Raw genomic sequence first — 20614 nt, forward strand, 5'->3', positions numbered from 1 at the left:
AGAAGATTAGTTTAAAAATGTAAATGGCACAGGGGACTTACAATTCAAAAAGCATGTCTTCTTTATTCCATCAAAGTTGATCACATACAGAGCAGTGTACAAATTACTCTGTACACAGTACAAAATCTTTTCCTAGACAGGAATAACGTCTGCAACTTTTGATGGAATAAAGAAGAATATATGCCTTTTGCTTTGCAAGTCCCTTGTGCCATTTCAGGTTTTGTACCCAAACAGTGTTGGGCAGGATGTTGTTGAAGGAGGTTTACACTCCAACTTTCATTGATGCTCTACATACATAGAAAATTTATGTTGAATATAATTTATCCATAAACCTTTTCTCTGAAAGTTTTTCTTATTTAAAACGAATACCCGGTAAAGACAGACATTAACTAATTTGCACTTCGCGTTTTTGTTATCTCTCACCCAAATATGTTTTCAGCTTTACAATAAGCATTCTGTATGTTGTTCACTCTAATATTTACATTAGGGTTACACAGTTATTAATGCTTTATGTATTTGTATTGCTTTTTTATAGGTCTTTGGATTGCATCCTAATGCAGATATAACCTACCAAACGAACATGGCAAATGAGACACTAAGTACAATAGTCAATATTCAGCCCAAGGACAGTGGAGGAGGTGCAGGAGAGACAAGAGAGACTATTGTGCAGCGACTAGCAGATGAGATGCTGGATAAATTACCAGAGGACTACATCCCTCATGAGGTATGATCTATGAAGCTCATAACATGCTAGCCTGTGTCATTTAGCTTCCCATTTAACAATTTACGCTAAGTGTAAGTGCCACACTGTAAAATATCAGCTGTGCATGCCTGTCCATGTGTTCATCGAACAAGATGATTTTATTACCTCCAGTAAATATCTTCACACATCTGCTGCTGACATCAGTCTGCTTATTGATCTTTTATTTTAGCAACATTACTGTATATTGCCATGGTGCTCCAAACCTAAAACGCTTGACATAAAAACATCTTCGCAAAGGCTAGAATTCCATGTGTGACCTTGAGCCATCCAATCATATTGTTTCATTGATTTACACAATTCGAAAGAGTTTCAGAAATTATTGCCCATGCATGTTTCTCTTATTGATCATTTCCCTGGTCTTCTAGCAATCAAAAAAATCATGCTTCGCATTAACATACTTATTGTTAAGCAGCTGAAATGGGAGAATGTTATAAATCACAGTAGGGTCAGGTAAAATAGATTCTGTTTGAAACTCTGGCCTAAATGAAAAAACAATTATTAAAAAGCCAATAGAAATATAAAATTGTATCTGCTTTGAGTACAGACTTAACATTAGAAGCTATAAAGCAGAAGAATTATTAAAGTGCAACCTAAAGCCAAATTTCAGCTACAATACGATAAAAACATTCTAGGTATGTCAAAACCAAAAGGTTCAATTTCTTACCGTGCATTTTCTTTCCAAAGCAGCCACAGCATACATAGAGAAGCCTGTCCCTTTCAGCAGCTGCCAAGTGGGACCCTTTGTTCCCTGGAAGCTGTGGTCTATTTACAGAGGTCCGACACCTTCTACTACTGTAAGTCAAATGTGCAGTTAGCAAAGCTCATGATCCTTACTGTGGATCTGACCCAGTAGGGGGTGTGTTGGACCTCTTCAAAGAAATTGCTGCAAAATGAAAGGGTCCCGCTCTGCAGCTGTGTGAAGGCTATGTTCGCTAGGTGACACATAGGATATATTAGTACAGCGAGCAATGTCGCTGAAGATCCGATGTGGGTGGGTGAATGATGCTCGGTGTCATGAAAGTATTTTGTCAACAATACTAATGATTCCTAGGTGAATATGCAGGACTCGCGTTCATTTTAAATGTATTTTTTTGTGCGAATGACAGCGTTTTTTTTTGTTTGTTTTTTTGGAGGTGTCATATCACAAAATGTTTTTAACAAATACTAACATTTTAATGTTTAAGAAAAAAGGTGTTTTCTGTCTCTTTTGTATATAGTGTACAAGCAAAGCCTAAAATATATATATATATATATATATATATATATATATATATATATATATATATATATATATATATATATATATATATATATATATATATATTTATATATATATTTATATTTATATATATATTTATATATATATTTTTTAATGGCCAGAATGTGATTTTCACAATTGCTTTGCTTAAGAATTAAGTTTAATTTCAGTATTTCTTATAAACGGTATGTTACATTTTATTCTTGTAATTTTATATACCAAATACATTATTTATGCAAAAAGGACAGAAAAATTGTCTGTCTCTATCTCTTTTTGGTGGCCTTTCAGTGCAATTTAACAGTGTGAATGTATTAGTTAGAAGGAAAGTCTGTTGCCTGTCATATTTAAATACAGAGCACAATTAGGTGTTGAAAATTTAGATGAGCAAATTGTATGAAGGTAGGATGAAAAGAATATATTAAAATCAAGTTTCATTATGACTTTTGAAACTAAACGGTTCGTCGCTGGCAGATATAGTTAAGGTTTTTTTTATTTTTTATTTAAGCAGGCACACATTTGGAATTTCAGAGCAATAAGCATAACATGCACTGAAACCTGTTTTTGAACATGTAGGGATTACGATACGGGTTAATGTAATGGATGTTATAAAAAATGGACATTGATGGCTAACATATAAAAGAAAAGTTGTTATACACTGAGCAGTGACTGTGTATAATTCAGATTTTTGTTTAAGTTGTAGATTCATACTAGTGTTCTTCATAAACCGTTGTCTGTTACGTTATTTCATCTGCTGCTTATTAGAAAGTCTGTTGATTTTTACCTTACAGTGCTTTATTTATTATTATATGAGGGATATCTATTTCAGTATAAAGTTTGGGTACAGAATACATTAAAACATGTACCATAGTCCTTGCCTCTGCATGCTTACTTCCCACCAAACAACCATTCCTACAAAACCGTTCTTCCAGTTAGTCTTGCCAATGTCATTGCGTATACGTGAATTTTCCGTGAGTATTTTGAGGGCACTCACACTGAGAAGAGCGAAGGAGTTGGAAATAAAATGCAAAACATTATTGTATAGATATAAAAAATATATATATTAATACCTTTCCCCCCCCCCCCCCTTTTTTTTATAAGTGATTACATTCTCTCTGTTCTCAGTTGCATAAGAACTGGGGGAAGGAGAAGCAGCAGCACACTGAGCTTCCCAGTAAATGGCTGTGCAGCGGGAGCATATCCTGCTGATACCTGTTTCAGTAGCCAGGAAGTGAGGGAAACTGCATTTGTAACCCAGAAATTAAAATCTGACAGGGGTTATAGCCTTCTCATACTCAGCTAAATAAAAGCATTATTTCCATCTGTGTCGCTATTGGAGAGTTCCCCTCACCTTTTGCTAAAACATATTCAGTAGAGCAGAAAGTAAGAGGACATAAGGAACCTCTGTGTTACAGTGAAAACTGACAGGGGCTCTAAACTCCCCAAGTTTGATTATCAAACGATATTACATACATGGCAGACTTTTACCAGTTTTATTATACCTGGTGGAGGAATAATTCCTTGGACTGGCTATATGTGGTAATGCGAATATGATGCTACTGAGAAACCCATCCACTTGCTGGTAGTATTCTAATTTTCAGTACACTGAAATTAATATTCTACTAAAAGACGGTTGTTAAAAATGCTTTCATCTCTGTAGCAATAGTCTAAAATCACCAGTGTATCCCTAGATGTTATATTCTTCTTAATTATACCAATTTAACATAAAACCATTTGTTACAGGTTAAAGCTCGGCTGCAAAAAATGGGTGCAATCCAGCCAATGAATATATTCTTACGCCAGGAAATCGATCGCATGCAGCGCGTGATCAGTCGAGTCAGAAGTACGCTTACTGATCTTAAACTGGCAATAGATGGTAAGAAAGGCAGAGTTTGAATACACGTCATTTCTGGTTTCCGCTCTTGTTCTGTCCATGGAATTTACACTGGCTTCTGGTGGCTCGGAGCAGCAGGCGGTCATGTATGTAATACACGTTGGGCATTCTAGGTGCTCTAGTGGGCTCCTTTTTAATATGAGTGGATTACTTCTCTGTTTATTGTGGTCTGACGTGTATTAAAAAAATAGATGTAGTGTGCAATTATGGCTGTTTTTTTATATCATTAAACGGTGACAGGAGAACGGGCAACCTTGTGGTTTGGAGGAAATTAACCATCGTATATAAAATGTATAATGACCCATATTTATATTCAGGTCTAAGGCTCTGGTGAGTTGTGTGGAGCATGGGTGAAATTTGGTTCACTAAACAGAGCATTTCTCATAGGAAGGTGAATTGCACGTGTCAGCAGAGCAGTGTGGATTGCATGGACATTTGTTGAAGAACTGATTGTGTATAAGAAGGGGGAAATCCCTACATTTATTTTAGAACACTTTGAATTGGGATAAACCTAAGTAACTCAATCTGGGTAAGGGTTATTAAAAATTAGGGCTTAATGACTCACTCAGGCAGCTCTCTGGTGCCTCTCCCTGGTTATAGAATATCAGAGAATGTTCTAGAAGTTAGTGGGCAGAGGCTAGAAGGGGCTGCTCTGCATATTTGGAGGTCCTTGGCCAATCCAGAGGAAGTGGGCCTGGCAGGGAGCCTTTAAAGATTGGATGATATTGCATGCTAGTAGGGGAGCTGGGTGGAAGATGGAGAAACAGTGCTGAGGAAGTCTGTTGGTGGCCCTTGGGCCGGCTTTACCTTGGTGTCTGTGTAACATGCAGGGGAGGAAGGTGTCTATTTAACATGCAGCGGGGAGGAAGGTGTCTGTGTAACATGGTGGGGGGGGGGTAATGTAAAGGGGTGCAGGGGGTTGTGTAATGTAAAAGTAGTGTATGTGTGTGTGTGTGTGTGTGTATATATATATATATATATATATATATATATATATATATATATATATATATATATATATATACACACAAATTTTTTTTTTTGAGGCTGGTGGGGAATATTCGGTGAGTTCCCACACTTTTTTTCCCCTAGGACTTGACCCCTCTGTAGTGCTACATTTAAAGTGGTTGTAAACTAAAAAAAAAAAAACTGTACGACAAAGGCATAATCAGCTAGTATGCATTGCATACTAGCTGATTATGAAATTCTTAAGTACAGTACCTTAGGTCAATGCTATTGCAGCAGTCCCCGCACACCGCTGTGACCGGCGACATGTCTCCCTGAGTTACTGTATTTTTGGGTTTGCGGGCTCCGGCGCTGTATTTATATACATTCAAAAGACAAACAACAAACTATATTGGTGTCCATCTGGAGAAGGGAAATTATAGAACAAAACCCATTAAACCTGTTCAAACCTGCAGGAACTGTGCTTTAGAGAAATTTTAGCAGGCGGCTTGAATTGCAATTACACACTGTTATGGAGAAAATATGGAACAGTTTGTCTATTTGTGCCATTTACTTTAGTGACATTTAAACTATGTAAGAGCAATTAAATTGTAGCCAAATATACCCTAAATGATAAAAACCATTATCTACTGATCAAGTGTTTTATTCTTTCTTTATTACATTTCAAAGTATTTTGTAGGCTCTTTGATGTTATGCCACAGTAAGACATGTTTCAGTCCTAACAATAGGATTCAATATTAATTATATAAATGCCAGGGGAGAATGTCTTTTGGACTGGACATATAATGATCCTGTATGATCCATAACAAAAGAAGTCTCTGTTCAGTTGGAAATAATTTATAGGCATTGATGTAATGTAATAGTATTAGCTCTTTAAAATTATTAGTGATCAGCGCTCCGTAACACCAACCAGGCCCAGCGTATCCTGTCCCACTGGTGAGGATTGGATTGTCATTGTCATGGATTACCAGAGCTTTTCTTAAATTGTGATTGTGTTGCACTTTAGTTCATAAATGCCAAGTGAAGGTAATGGGAAATTTTGGAGGAATTATTTGCTGGGGTAAAATTGTAATGGTCGGCACCCACATTTGTCAAGCACCGAGAAAAAAAATGATAATCCAATACAATAGACTAAGGTGACGTCCTAAAGAGACAGGCCGGAACACCTTATACACAGTAAGTTGAGACACAGTATAGGGATCTCTGACTATTCATGCTTAAGCCTCGTACACACGATCGGACTTCAAACTTTTCTTATTTTTTTTTTTGTCCGAAGGGAGTTGTCCGGGCACACCGATAGCATACACACGCTTGTACTTTTTCGGCAACAAACTCGAACGTAGGGACGTTTCAACGTACTGACGAGAGTTTAAAAGAAGAAGTTCAATTCTCCGGCATCACTCTTTGGGCTCCTTCTGCTAATCGAGAGTAAGGCCCCATACACACCATAGAATCCATCCGCAGATAAATCCCAGCAAATGGGTTTCAGCGGATAGATCCTATGGTGTGTACACGCCAGCGGATCTTTATCCGCGGATAAATCTCCCCTGGGATGGATTTCCAGCAGATGAATATTTGCTGACATGCTCAACAAATCCATCTGCTGAAGTCCATCCCAACGGATGGATCCGCTCGTCTGTACAGACTCACCGGATCCATCCGTCCAAAGGGATTCCCCGCACGCGTCGTAATGATTTGACGCATGCGTGGAATTCCTTATATGACAGCGTCGCGCCCGTCGCCGCGTCATAATCGCGGCGACGACACGTCATCGCCAGAGGATTTCCACGCGGATTTCAATGCGATGGTGAGTACACTCCATCGCATAGAAATCTGCGGAAATCTTTGAGAGGATTTATCCGTGGAAACGGTCCGCTGGACCGTATCCGCGGATAAATTCTCTCGTGTGTATGGGGCCTTAGTAGAGGTTTCGTCTGTGTGGATTCGCGATTTTCAGTTTTGTGCAATTTTGTTCGTTTCTGAACGTCCGTTCGTAAAGCAGACATGTTGCGCAATGGGGTTGTGCGAACTTGACCCACAAAATAATATAGAAATATGTTTGATTCATATAACCAAAATACACTAATCCAAAGTAAAGACATTTGTTTTTACTCTGTCAGTATCATCAGCAAAGCAGCTTTTAGGCCGGATTCACACTTGTGCGGTGCGAATTCCAGCTCTGTTATCTCTGCAGAGAGATAAGAGAACTGTTCAGCAGATCATCTGCGTTTTAGCTGCGAATTTGGAGACCTGGGATGGGGAGGGGGGAAGTGTATTGAGTAGAATGAGAGTAATTCTGAAGAGAAATGAACACATCTGCGAACCAGATGCGTTCCCATAGAAGATAATGGGCCTGAATTCGCACCTGAGCCGCACCGCAATGCCTAGAAAACGCAAACGTTTTTTCAGCAATGCGCAGTGCGAATGCATCGCACATATGTGAACCAGCCTCATTGAAAACAATGTATTTAGAAATGTTCTGCGAATTTGATGCGGTTTAAGCCGCACTCAGTTCGCATAGGTGTGAACCCGGCCTTAGTATTATCACATTAAAAAGAAGAAGAGAATGTGCGCTGCTTTTCTTGATTTCAGAACTTGCTGCGTCACGAATGTGCTCTTTCAAATACGAATGCTAGTTTTATAAGACAGAACGCTTCCGGCGGGTCCTTGCTTCTGAGCATGCGTGTTTGTACTTTGTACAAAAGTCCCATTGCTTGCTGTACACATGGTCAGACTAGGCACCATCGGACTCTTGACTTTTTGTCCGATGAAAACCGAAAAAGTTTGTCTGATGGAACGTACACACCGTGTGTATGGGCCTTAACGGATCCACTCAATTTAGCCTACACCTGTGCAGAAAATTTTTATTACTCTTATATATATTTACAGTATCTCACAAAAGTGAGTACACCCCTCACATTTTTGTAACTATTTTATTATATCTTTTCATGTGACAACACTGAAGAAATTACACTTTGCTGCAATGAAAAGTAGTGGGTGTACAGCTTGTATAACTGTGTAAATGTGCTGTACCCTCAAAATAACTCCACACACAGCCATTAAACAGCTGACAACAAAAGTGAGTACACCCCTAAGTAATGTTCAAATTGAGCCCAATTAGCCATTTTCCCTCCCCGATGTCATGTCAGTCGTTATGATTGACATGATCCCATCCATTTGGAGACTGGGCGGCAGAGCGGTGTTCCAACATAACGACCCCAAACACACCTCCATGACGACCACTGCCTTGCTAAAGAAGCTGATTGTAAAGGTGATGGACTGGCCAAGCATGTCTCCAGACCTAAACCCTATTGAGCATCTGTGGGGCATCCTCAAACAGAAGGTGGAGGAGCGCAAGGAGGAGTGGAAGAGGACTCCAGTGGTAACCTGTGAAGCTCTTGTGAAATCGATGCTAAAGAGGGTTAAGGCAGTGCTGGAAAATAATGGTGGCCACACAAAATATTGACACTTTGAGCCCAATTTGGACATTTTCACTTAGGGGTGTATTGACTTTTGTTGCCAGCGGTTTAGACATTAATGGCTGCTTTGTTATTTTGAGAGGGCAGCAAATTTACACTGTTATACAACAAACTGTACACTCACTACTTTACATTGTAGCAAAGTGTAATTTCTTCGGTGTTGTCACATGAAAAGGTATAATAAAATATTTACAAAAAATTAGGGGTGTACTCACTTTTGTTAGATACTGTGTGTGTGTGTGTGTATGTGTATATATAAAATAAAAAAAGTGACGACAAGTTTTAATTTGCAGACTTGAATTGGGCAAATTGAAGGCAAAGCAAAATTTGTCAAGTTTACTTATCTCTGCCTAGTAAACTTTCATAGTTTCTAAATTCATTATAATTCAATGAATTTATGAAAAAAGCTATTGTGCAGTTCATTGCATTTAACCTTTAACCACTTGACCACCAGGCACGTAAACCCACTTAATAACCAGACCAATTTTCAGCTTTCGGTGCTCTCACAATTTGAATGACAATTACTCAGTCATACAACACTGTAACCACATGAAATTATTGTCCTTTTTTTTACACAAATAGAGCTTTCTTTTGGTGGTATTTAATCACCGTTGGGTTTTTTATTTTTTGCGCTATAAGAGAAAAAAGACTGAAAATTCAGTAAAAAAAAAGAATTTTTCTTTGTTTCTGTTATACAATTTAGCACATTTTTTATTTTTTATTTTTTATTCATTCTTTTGCATAACGTGAAAGATGAAGTTACTCCAAGTAAATAGATACCCAACATGTCACCCTTCAAAATTGCACACGCTCGTGCGATGGTGGCAAACTTCGCTACTTAAAAATCCCCATAGGCGACGTTTTAAATATTTTTACTGGTCTCGCTCTCGCTCTAACATTTGCAGCGATACCTCACATGTCTGGCTTGAACACCGTTTTCATATGTGGGCGGGACTTACGTGTGCGTTCGTTTCTGCATGCAAGCACACAAGGACAGGGGCGCTTTAAAAAATATATATATTTTATTGTTGACTTTACTTTACTTTATTTTAGTTTGACAAGTTTTTCCGCAAAAAATTTAAAATTTTGATCACTTTTATTCCTATTACAGGGAATGTAAACATCCCTTGTAATAGGAATATGGCATGACAGGTCCTCTTTACAGTGAGATATGGGGTCAGTGAGACCCCATATCTCACTTCTAGGCTGGGAAGCAGAGTATTGCAGGGGTATTGCAGGGGTATTGCAGAGTATTGCAGGGGTATTGCAGAGTATTGCAGGGGTATTGCAGAGTATTGCGGGGTATTGCAGAGTAGTGCGGGGTATTGCAGAGTAGTGCGGGGTATTGCAGGGTAGTGTGGGGTATTGCAGGGTAGTGCGGGGTATTGCAGGGTAGTGCGGGGTATTGCAGGGTAGTGCGGGGTATTGCAGAGTAGTGCGGGGTATTGCAGAGTAGTGCGGGGTAGTGCGGGGTATTGCAGGGTAGTGCGGGGTATTGCAGAGTAGTGCGGGGTATTGCAGAGTAGTGCGGGGTATTGCAGGGTAGTGCGGGGTATTGCAGGGTAGTGCGGGGTATTGCAGGGTAGTGCGGGGTATTGCAGGGTAGTGCGGGGTATTGCAGGGTAGTGCGGGGTATTGCAGGGTAGTGCGGGGTATTGCAGAGTAGTGTGGGGTATTGCAGGGTATTGCAGAGTAGTGCGAGGTATTGCAGAGTATTGCACAGTATGGGTATGGAGCAGAGTATTGTTAGTATGGGGCAGGGATGGCTGGATCTGTGACTACATTTGTCACAGATCCAGCCCACAGCACTCGTGCTGCATCCGCTCTCTCCCCTCTCCTCTCACACTGTACCTATCGGTACAGAGAGGGGAGGGAGGAACCGGCGTCATCACATGACACCGGTTTGTTTACAAGTGATCGCTCCGTCATTGGACATTCTCGTGTGCGCGCCCCAGGGGGCGCGATTCTGGGAGGATGTCCATGGACGTCCTCCCAGAGTTAAGGAACCGCCTTGTAGACGTCTTTCGTCTATAGGGCGGTGATTAAGTGGTTCTTTTTTCCCCACAAATAGAGCTTTCTTTTGATGGTATTTGATTGCCTCTGCGATTTTTATTTTTTGCAATATAAAAGGAAAAAGACTGGAATTTTGTTTAAAAAATTATATTTTCTACTTTTTGTTATAAGAAAAATCGAATAAACTCAATTGTAGTCATACATTTAGGCCAAAATGTATTCAGCTACATGTCTTTGGTAAACAAAAAATGTCAATAAGCGTATATTTATTGGTTTGCGCAAAAGTTGCGTCTACAAACTAGGGTACATTTTCTGGAATTTACACAGCTTTTAGTTTATGGCTGCTTATCTCATTTCTCGAGGTGCTAAAGTGGCAGGGCAGTACAAAACCCCCCCAAATGACCCCATTTTGGAAAGTAGACACCCCAAGGAAATTTCTGAGAGGCATGTTAAGCCCATTGAATATTTTTATTTTTTCGTCCCAAGTGATTGAATAATGACAAAAAAAAAGTTGTCACTAAATGATATATTAAAAGCCCCCGGGGGGAATTTCTCCATTTTTGTCTCTACAACATTTTGGGGTGTGCGGCCCTTGGACTCTCAATATATGCGTTTTTCCTTGTCTCTAAATGATATATTGCTCACACATGCCATGGTTATATGTGGAATTGCACCCCAAAATAAATTTGGGCTACCATGTGTGGGACTTTTTGGGAGCCTAGCCTTCAGAATTTCTAAGGGCGTAAATTTTTGATTTCACTCCTCACTACCTATCACAGTTTCAAAGGCCATAAAATGCCAAGATGGCACAAAACCACCCCAAATGACTCAATTTTGGAAAGTAGACACCCCAAGCTATTTGCTGAGAGTCATAGTGAGTATTTTGCGGCTCTCATTTGTTTTTGAAAATGAAGGAAGACATTTTTTTTTTATTTATTTTTTTAAAACTTTGTGACAAAAAGCGAGATCTGCAAAATACTCATCATACCTCTCAGCAAATAGCTTGGGGTGTCTACTTTCCAAAATAGGATCTTTGGGGGGGGGGGGGGGGGGTTGTGTCATCTGGGCATTCCATGGCCTCTGAAACTGTGATAGGCAGTGAGGAGTGAAATCAAAAAAATACACCCTTGGAAAGCCTGAAGGCGGTGTCTAGTTTTTGGGGTCCTGTACAAAGCTAGGCTCCCAAAAAGTCTCACACATGTGGTATCCCCGTACTCAGGAGAAGTAACATAATGTATTTTTGGGTGTAATTCCACATATGCCTTGGCATGTTTAAGCAATATATCGTCATTTAGTGACAACTTTGTGCAAAAAAATTAATAAAAATTTCCCGCAACTTGTGTCAAAATATAAAATATTCAATGGACTCGACATGCCTCTCTGCAAATAGCTTGGGCTGTTTACTTTCCCAAATGGGGTCATTTGGGGGGGGTTTGAATTGTCCTGGCATATAATGCACAACATTTAGAAGCTTACGTCGCACATCACCCACTCTTCTAACCACTTGAAGACAAAGCCCTCTCTGACACTTTTTGTTTACATGAAAACATATTTTTTTTTTTTGCAAGAAAATTACATTGAACCCCCAAACATTATATATATATTTTTTTTTTGAAGGAAAGGCCCTACAGAATAAAATGGTGGGTGTTTTTTATGCACTAAAACACACTATATTGCCCAAATGTTTGATGAAATAAAAAAGATGATCTTAGGCCGAGTACATGGATATCAAACACGACATGCTTTAAAATTGCAGTGGCGACAAACTACATACCGTATTTTCCGGCATATAAAATGACTTTTTAACCCCTGAAATTCTTCTTAAAAGTCGGGTGTCGTCTTATACGCTGGTAACCTAATAATGCAGACCCCGGCCGTCCATTTTTCAAAAGCCGTGCCTCCTTTTTCTGCTGTTCCATGATAGGCGGAAGTTCGGAACACTCAGCTTCCCAGGAGACACTTGGGTAGATCCACAGACAACAGCGCATTATTGCGCCGGGCGTAGCGTATCTAAGATACACTACGCCGCTGTAACTTACTTTTTTTTTGTTTGAATCCTCAACGAATTTGCGCCGTAAGTTACGGCGACGTAGTGTATCTGTTGCGGCGTAAGGGCGTGGGATTCAAATGAAAGTGATGGGGGCGTGTTTTATGTAAATACGTTGTGACCCGACGTAAACAACGTTTTTTTTTTAACTGCGCATGCGCCGTCCCTGGGGGTATCCCAGTGCGCATGCTCGAAATTTAACCGGAACAAGCCAATGCTTAAGACGGTGACGTCATTCTACGCAAATTCCTATTTGCGAACGACTTACGCAAACGACGTAAAAAATTAAAAATTGTACGCGGGAATGACGGCCATACTTAACATTGAGTACGCCTCATAACAACAGCTTTAACTATACGCCGGAAAAAGCCGAACGCAAGCGACGGAAAAAAATGCGCCGGGCCGACGTACGTTCGTGGAACGCCGTAACTAGCTAATTTGTATACTTGACGCAGATTTCGACGGGAACACCACCTAGCAGCCGCCGAAAAATTGTAACTAAGACGTACGCCTGTCGGATCGATCCAAGATGCCGTCGTATCTTGTTTTGTGGATACAAAACAAAGATACAACGCTGGAAATTTAAAATTATGCCGGCGTATCATTAGATACGCCGGCGTAATCCTTTTGTGGATCTGCCCCACTGTGTTTAGTGTTCTGCCTCTCGTCCGAGACCGAGGACGAGAGGGCATCCGTGATAGGCGGAACACTGAACACAGTGTCTCCTGGGAAGCTGAGTGTTCCGCCTATCACGGAACAGCAGAAAGAGGCGGCGCGGCTTTTAAAAAATGGACGGCCGCGGTCTGCATGTCACGGATAAGGTAAGCAGTGACACACTGAGGCATGTAATTGGGCACAGTGAGGCATGTAATTGGGCACAGTGAGGCATGTAGTGGGGCACAGTGAGGCATGTAGTGGGGCACAGTGAGGCATGTAGTGGGGCACAGTGAGGCATGTAGTGGGGCACAGTGAGGCATGTAGTGGGGCACAGTGAGGCATGTAGTGGGGCACAGTGAGGCATGTAGTGGGGCACAGTGAGGCATGTAGTGGGGCACAGTGAGGCATGTAGTGGGGCACAGTGAGGCATGTAGTGGCGGCACAGTGATGCATGTAATGGCGGCACAGTGATGCATGTAATGACGGCACAGTGATGCATGTAATTGGGCACAGTAAGGCATGTAATGGTGGCACAGTCTGGCATGTAATGGCACAGTGAGGTGAGGCGAGTAATGACTAGTAGGAAGGGGGTCATCTTATATGGGGAGTATATCCCAAAACCAACATTTTAGCTGGAAAATTAGGGGGTCGTCTTATACGCCGGCAAATACGGTACATTTTTAAAAGCCTTTAAAGGTTACCACTTTAAATTTACAGAGAAGGTCTACTGGTAAAATTACTGCCCTCAATCTGACCTTTGCGGTGATACTTCACATACATGGTGCAATTGCTGTTTACATATGATGCCAGGCCGATGCTTGCGTTCGCCTTTGCGCGAGAGCAGGGGGGGGACAGGGTTGCTTTTTTTATTATTATTGTTTATTTCTTTTGCTTTTTTTTTTTTTTTCAAACTGTTCTTTCTATTTTTTTTTATCATTTTTATTGTTATCTAAGGGAATGTAATAGTAAGATAGCAATAGGTAGTGACAGGTACTCAAAAACTGAAAAAATTGGGGTCTATTAGACTCTAGATCTCTCCTCTGCACTCAAAGCATCTGACCACACCAAGATCGGTGTGATAAAACACTTTCCCAATTTCCCAATGGCGCTGTTTATATCCCGCAAATGCCCGTAGCTTCCGGTTTCGTAGGTCATAGAGATGATTGGAGCCGTTCTGGTCTCTGATCAGCTCTATGGTCAGCTGGCGGAACCACTGCCTGCATTCTCATGTTCCCTGTTGGGACAGGAGAGCCAGAGAAAACCATGGAATACAGTAGGGGGGGGGGGGGGCATTCCCTTCCACTGCTTGTAAAAGCAGTCTAGAGGCTAATTAGCCACTAGGCTTACTTTTACATGAAAGCCGACTGCTGGCTGAAAAGAATGATAGCAAGACTATACCTAAACCCCCAGGCATCATTCTGGTATAACCACTCAAAGTCCAGTGACATACCAGTACGTTGCTGGTCCTTGTTGGGCATATATTGTAATTTTTTTTTCATGCAGCCTGTTGGCTGAACGAAAAAAAGAGATTGATCGGTGGGTATGCCCACCATTAGAATACTTCCCTTTATCCACCCACTTCTAATGATGGGCATACATGCACCATTTATATATGCCGAAGCATGGGGGCATCCACCAGCAAAATTTAGGAGCAAATCGCTCCTCCGCCCCCTGCAAATGCTGTTGCTGTCAAGATAAATAAATCCGAGCTGCAACTGAATGGTGTACCTGCTAAGCAAATGATGGTTAATATTAAAACAAAGTAACATTTCAGTATAGCAGTAGGACCTTACCATACCTGCGAAGCAAATACAAAAAAACTAAAAATAAAAACATTTTTTAACGCAACCTGTGCCTAAAATATATATATGCCGAAGCATGGGGGCATCCCCCTGCAAAAGTTAGGAACAAATCGCTCCTCCGCCTCTGCTGCCCCCATGCTTCAGCATATATGCTCTTTTTTTAACTGTGGTGGTGAAATCACCTCCTACAGCACTGGAGTGACGGCTTTATACATTGTGGGAGCAAATGCTGTGGCTGTCAAGATAAATAAATCCGTGCTGCAGCTGAATGGTGTACCTGAAAACAAAAACATGGTTAACAATAAAACACAGTAAACAGTAAAGTATAAAAAAATTATATGCCTGAAAAGCAAACATGATAAAACAATAACAAAAAACATTACAGAATAGAATACAGTAAAAAAAAGAGCATAACAATAGATCGAGAGAATAGCAAGAGAGAGACCAATAAAACGAAAACTATTTTTGTTTTTTTATTTTATATTTTTTTTACTTTTTTTTACACTTTTTTTGTAACTGTAACGGTTCGGTTCCAGGTTCGGGTCTCTCAAAATGCGATGGCAACTTGGGAGACCCTGTGTAGGTGAGTCCTAGTCTGTGAAATGCTGTACCCTACGCTAATACTGCACTAATGTGTGGTAGCGTTCAAAACATTCACCAATGCAAAGACCAGGATTGTCAGGACAGCATGGACAACGGTGTCACGCCTATATCCGCGCTCTTTCTACAGACACAACATTTTCTTTTGGTGGCTCGTTGGGTAGGGGTTCTAGGGAGGACATATGGAAAATGCCTCTCATGCATTTGATTGGGGATGGTGGGGTGAAGCACCGCCTGGATACAGGAGGGCTCTGACGATGGCTTCCTGGAATTTAAGGAAAGATCCAGTCTGTCCTGAAGCTCTGTATAGCACAAGAGCATTCAGCAAAGCCAATTGAAATAAGTATACAGACACTTTTTTTGTACCAGCGTCTGGCCTTACAGGCAACTAAGTACGGCGCCAACCACCGGTCATTGAGGTCCACCCCTCCCATATTTTGGTTATATTCGTGGACACAGAGGGGTTTCTCCACAACACCTGTCACCGTTAAAATTTGGACTGTCGTGTCTGCGTGAAGGAAGGACAGAACAAAAACATTCTTATTATCCCTCCACTTCACAGCGAGCAAATTATTACACTTGGAGCAGGCTCTCTCCCCCAGCCTAAGATGGGAATTTACAAGCCTCTGGGGTAAGCCCCGCGATTAGGTCGCACAGTGCCACATGCGCCAATTTGATGATCAAACAAATGACAAAAAAGTAATTGTCCACATATAAATGGTACCCCTTTCCGAATAAGGGTGACACCAAGTTCCACACTATCTTGCCAGCGCTCCCTATGTAACATGGGCAGTTCTCCGGCTCTACAAGACTATCTCTTCCCTCGTAAACCATAAAACTATATGTATAGCCTGTGGCCCTGTCACAGAGCTTATACATTTTGACCCCCATATCTGGCACGATTGCTGGGAAGGTACTGTTTGAAAGACAAGCGGACAGAAAATGTAATCGGGGACTCATCAACGCAGACAACTTGATGGGGAGTATACAAGGCTGCAAAACATTTGTTGAAGTGGGCTCCCAATTAGGATTTGCGAATTCTGCAGGAAGGACACTATGGGCATGATGGGACTGTCTTTGTCTTCTTCTTGGTGGCAGCGGGACACTACTTGTGCTTGCCTCCTCGCCAGCTTGAACTGCACTTATGGGACTCGCCACATCACCAAGTGTCACTGCAGTGCTGGATGTACGACCAGGGTGTACTAGGCTGCTGGTGCTTGCCAGTTCACCAGAAGGATGACCACCACCAGTACTTATTTGCTCCATACAAGAGCCCTGCGGTTCTTGCACCTCAACAACAGCAGAAGAAGAATGGGGTCAGGTACGCCTGACCTTGGCAGGGACCTCAACTTCGTCGTCAGTGCAATCTGTCATGGAGCCGCTGTCGTCTACAGGATCGTATTCTGAGCCTGAATCTGACAGATGAGTGACTTCCTCTTCACTATCTGTCATGCTCAGAAACGTGTAGGCTGCTTCACTAGTGTACCTTCGATTTGCCATTTTGGGCTCTAAAATTACTGGTACACTAGTAAGATTCATAGGTAAAAAAAACACCTGACTGTCAGCAACTGTATCAAACGCTTCAAAAAAAACTTAGCGATTGCAGGGATCAGGTCTGACTCTGTGAACACTGCAGTTATGTGTTTAGTGTTTTGCAAGTGACTGATCGATCGATCGATACTGCACTTGGGTGGGCTGGGCGGATAGGCAAAACACGGGTGCTAGCAGGTATCTGGGCTGATCCCTCTAAAACTGCGTTTTTGGGAACCCTAAAGTGCTGGGGACGCTAGTATAGATCTAATCAGATCAGATATTGATCCGTTCAGATACTATACCATTAAGGGAGGTGTATGCTGCGTGCGTGGGTGTTAGCGCTACTGGCACTAATCTGACGCAGTCTGGGGCGACCCCGACCCTATCTGACACTAAAACATAATTGATATCACCTGCCGGGCGATCAGGGGGTTAAACCTCTATTGGGTAATAAATGGCGGGTGCCCTATAAAAAGCAAACTAACTAACCAGCGTCACCTGTAACACTGATACAGCGATCACTGGTGAAAGGGTTAACTAGGGGGCAATCAATGGGTTAAAACCTTTATTAGATAGTATATGGGGGTAACCGGCGCTATGAAAACATGACGGTGAACCTAAACAGCTAACTGGCTACCTAGCATCACCCGCGACACTAATACAGTGATCAGAAAAAAGATTGCTTGGTGACACTTGCGACGGGGGGTGAAAGGGTTACCTGGGGGGCGATCAAGGGGTTAAACCTTTGTTAGGGGGGTACCCTACCACTAACTGCCCTGACACTTTTTACAGTCACAAATGACACCAAATGCTGTGATGAGTAAAAAAAATGAACACCGCAAACGATGACACTGTGATTGGGGGTGATTTGTGTGCCTACGTGTACTGGTGTCAGTGGTCTGTTGGTGCAACTTACTGTGAGATGTCTTCCCTCCTCGGCGCCGGACCAAAAGACCGACACGCGGAGCCATACAACATGGCTCCTGCAGTGATGCCGTCCGCCGCAGGCCCCACTGGGAGGCAGGGACATATATATACACGCCCATATGCCTGCCCGTGCCATTCTGTCGCTGTATATCATCGCGCGGCTGTCGGCAAGTGGTTAACATAAATGCTTTACCTTTGTGTGATATGTTTAAACACTATTGTGGTATGCTTTACACCTATTTTTGACTGTGAGTACCACATTTGTTGATACTGCACAAGAAGGCATGAGCACCAAAAGTCACAAGAAGTCTGGTACAGTAGAGCTTCATTAAAAGATGTCATTTTTTGTTACAACGCACATATAAGCATTGCCAAAATATTATTTCCACCTCATTTAGAAGTAAGTATTTATATTTACTTTTTTTAAGTTAAAAAAACAGCAAGTCCACAACTTATAACTAGTACCACTAAAGGTTTGAAAAACGAGAGATGCAAGGAACTTTGGTAGCAATATATCAGGAGAGGAATATGTACAGTTTTATGAATTTAAAAAGTATCACTCCCATTTTTCCTAACCATTCCATCTAATTTGAGAAGTAGAACACTTATTCTTTATGTTCAGCAGATAACTTGAATTACATCTAAAGGAGCCAAATATTCATCAATTTTACATACATCTGTGTAGAAAAATTGTTCAAACACAGACAGCATGGCTTAACATTTAATTTTTGTGTCATGATTCTAGTAGCTCCCAGATATAAGATATCCGGGGTCACCGGAGGCCCGCCCCTTATGACGTCACCACCCATCATGCCCCGGGTGGTGATGTTATAATGGATGGGGCCTCGGCATGACATCACACAGTGTCTCCGTCCCATGCCAATATAAGTAGTAGCATGCCGCGCACCCGGCATTGGAGCGGGAGAGTGCGTTGAGTCAACATCGGAGGAAGAACAGAGGGAGAAGACAGAGGAGAAGACTGGGCAAGAGTGAGCAAAAGAGCAGAAGACAGCGGAGGAGACCAGGCAGAAGACAGCGGACAGAGGGAGAAGAACCGGAGAGAGCGGAAAAGAGCCGGAGAGGGGAGAAGAACCAGAGAGGGGTAGAAGACATCAGCGGAGGAGGCAGAAGAGCTGGAGAGGGGAGAAGAAATCGAAAGAGACCCCCGGAGCTGCTTAAAGCGGGGGTTCACCCTATAAAAAAAAAAAAAAAAATTCTTCTAGCCTAAAATTCGGCATTGTAGCGCGAGCTACAGTATGCCGGTCTTAATTTTTTTATCGCCGTACTCACAGTGTAATCGTACATAGTAGATTCCGACTGCCCATGGGGAATGGGCGTTCCAATCCAGACGGAAGGTGATTGACGGCCGGCTCTGGCGCGTCACGCTTCTCCGGAAATAGCATAGTCTGTGCGCAGGCGCCGTGAAGAGCCGAGACCTACTCCGGCTGTCTTCGGAGAGCGTGACGTGCCAGAGCCGGCCGTCAATTACCCTCCCTCTTGAAAGGAACGCCCATTCCCCGCGGGCAGTCAGAATCTACTATGTACGATTACACTGTGAGTACGGCGATAAAAAAATTAAGACCGGCATACTGTAGCTCGCGCTACTATGCCGAATGTTATGCTAAAATGTTGTTCTGCAGGGTGAACCACCGCTTTAATAAAATACTAAAAACCTTTGTTCTATGTTTTATTTTGACACAATTTTTTTTTAGGTGAATGGGTAGGGGGATACAATGTACCCCATACTCATTCACATAGAGTGGGGGCCGGGATCTGGGGGCCCCCTTATTAAAGGGGGCTCCCAGATTCCGTCAAGTCCCCCACCCGTAGACCTTGAAACCAACATCCAGGGTTGTCAGGAAGAGGCCCTTGTCCTCATCAACATGGGGACAAGGTGCTTTGGGGTGGGGTGGTGCAGGGCTCCCCTGCCCCAATGCACCACCCCTTCATTTTGAGGGCATGTGGCCTGGTATTGTTCATAAGGGGGGCACTCGCTCCTCCCCACCCCCTTTCCTGACTTGCCAGGCTGTGTGTTCGGATAAGGGTCTGGATTTTGGGGGGACCCCAAGCTGTTTTTCCCTGTTCATCTTTCAGGCTCCTCCCCTCTTAGGAAACATCGCCTTCCAATTACAGATTTAAACCTCATCCTCCCTCCAGCTCCTCAGTTTATGGTGTTTCCTCCGGCAGGGAGATGCCGCTGAGGGACCAAGGGCCAAGCAGCTGGGGAGGCTGAGGCTATATGTACCTGAGAGGGGGAGCAGGTCTCTCCAGATCTCAGGCTGGTTAAGGCAGTCTGGTCAGCTAGGGAGCTGGAAACCGAGCAGGCTGCGGTTTGTGCGTTCCTCAGCATCTCTTGGGGAAGAGCGCAGCCGTGGAGGTCCATTTATCTTTTCGCCCAGGGGTGGCACTGCAGGCCGCGTGTCAGGCTCCCTGTATAGTACAGTCGGCCAGGAGCTAGGCCGGACCGGACGATGAGTGGCGTCAGTTCCGGTCGGGGCGGGCACTTCCGCCGGACATGCGTCTCTCGGTCCCAGACGCAGCATTTGAAATAGGACCAAACGTGGGGCTGGTGCGGGCTTCTTATACAGCCGTTGTGACCACAAATCCTCAACAGAGATGTCAGAAGTAGAGACTTTGCGTACACCTCCTCTGTGTTTTCTGCAGAAAGCCACAGAGAA

The 20614-nt window shown here is 42.6% G+C and overlaps 1 protein-coding gene across 1 annotated transcript in view; it reads left to right on the forward strand.

Moving 5' to 3' along the window:
* The window catches only part of LOC120940565 (dynein heavy chain 5, axonemal-like), a 445728-nt gene that overhangs the window by 371948 nt on the left and 53166 nt on the right, over window positions 1-20614 (forward strand). The window contains exons 73-74 of the mRNA XM_040353506.1: window positions 536-724; window positions 3762-3894. Of these exons, the coding sequence (XP_040209440.1) occupies window positions 536-724; window positions 3762-3894 (322 nt within the window). The remainder of the gene's footprint in view (window positions 1-535; window positions 725-3761; window positions 3895-20614) is intronic.

The sequence above is a fragment of the Rana temporaria genome, chromosome 5 (assembly GCF_905171775.1).
Source record: "Rana temporaria chromosome 5, aRanTem1.1, whole genome shotgun sequence".
Taxonomy (NCBI): Eukaryota; Metazoa; Chordata; class Amphibia; order Anura; family Ranidae; genus Rana; species Rana temporaria.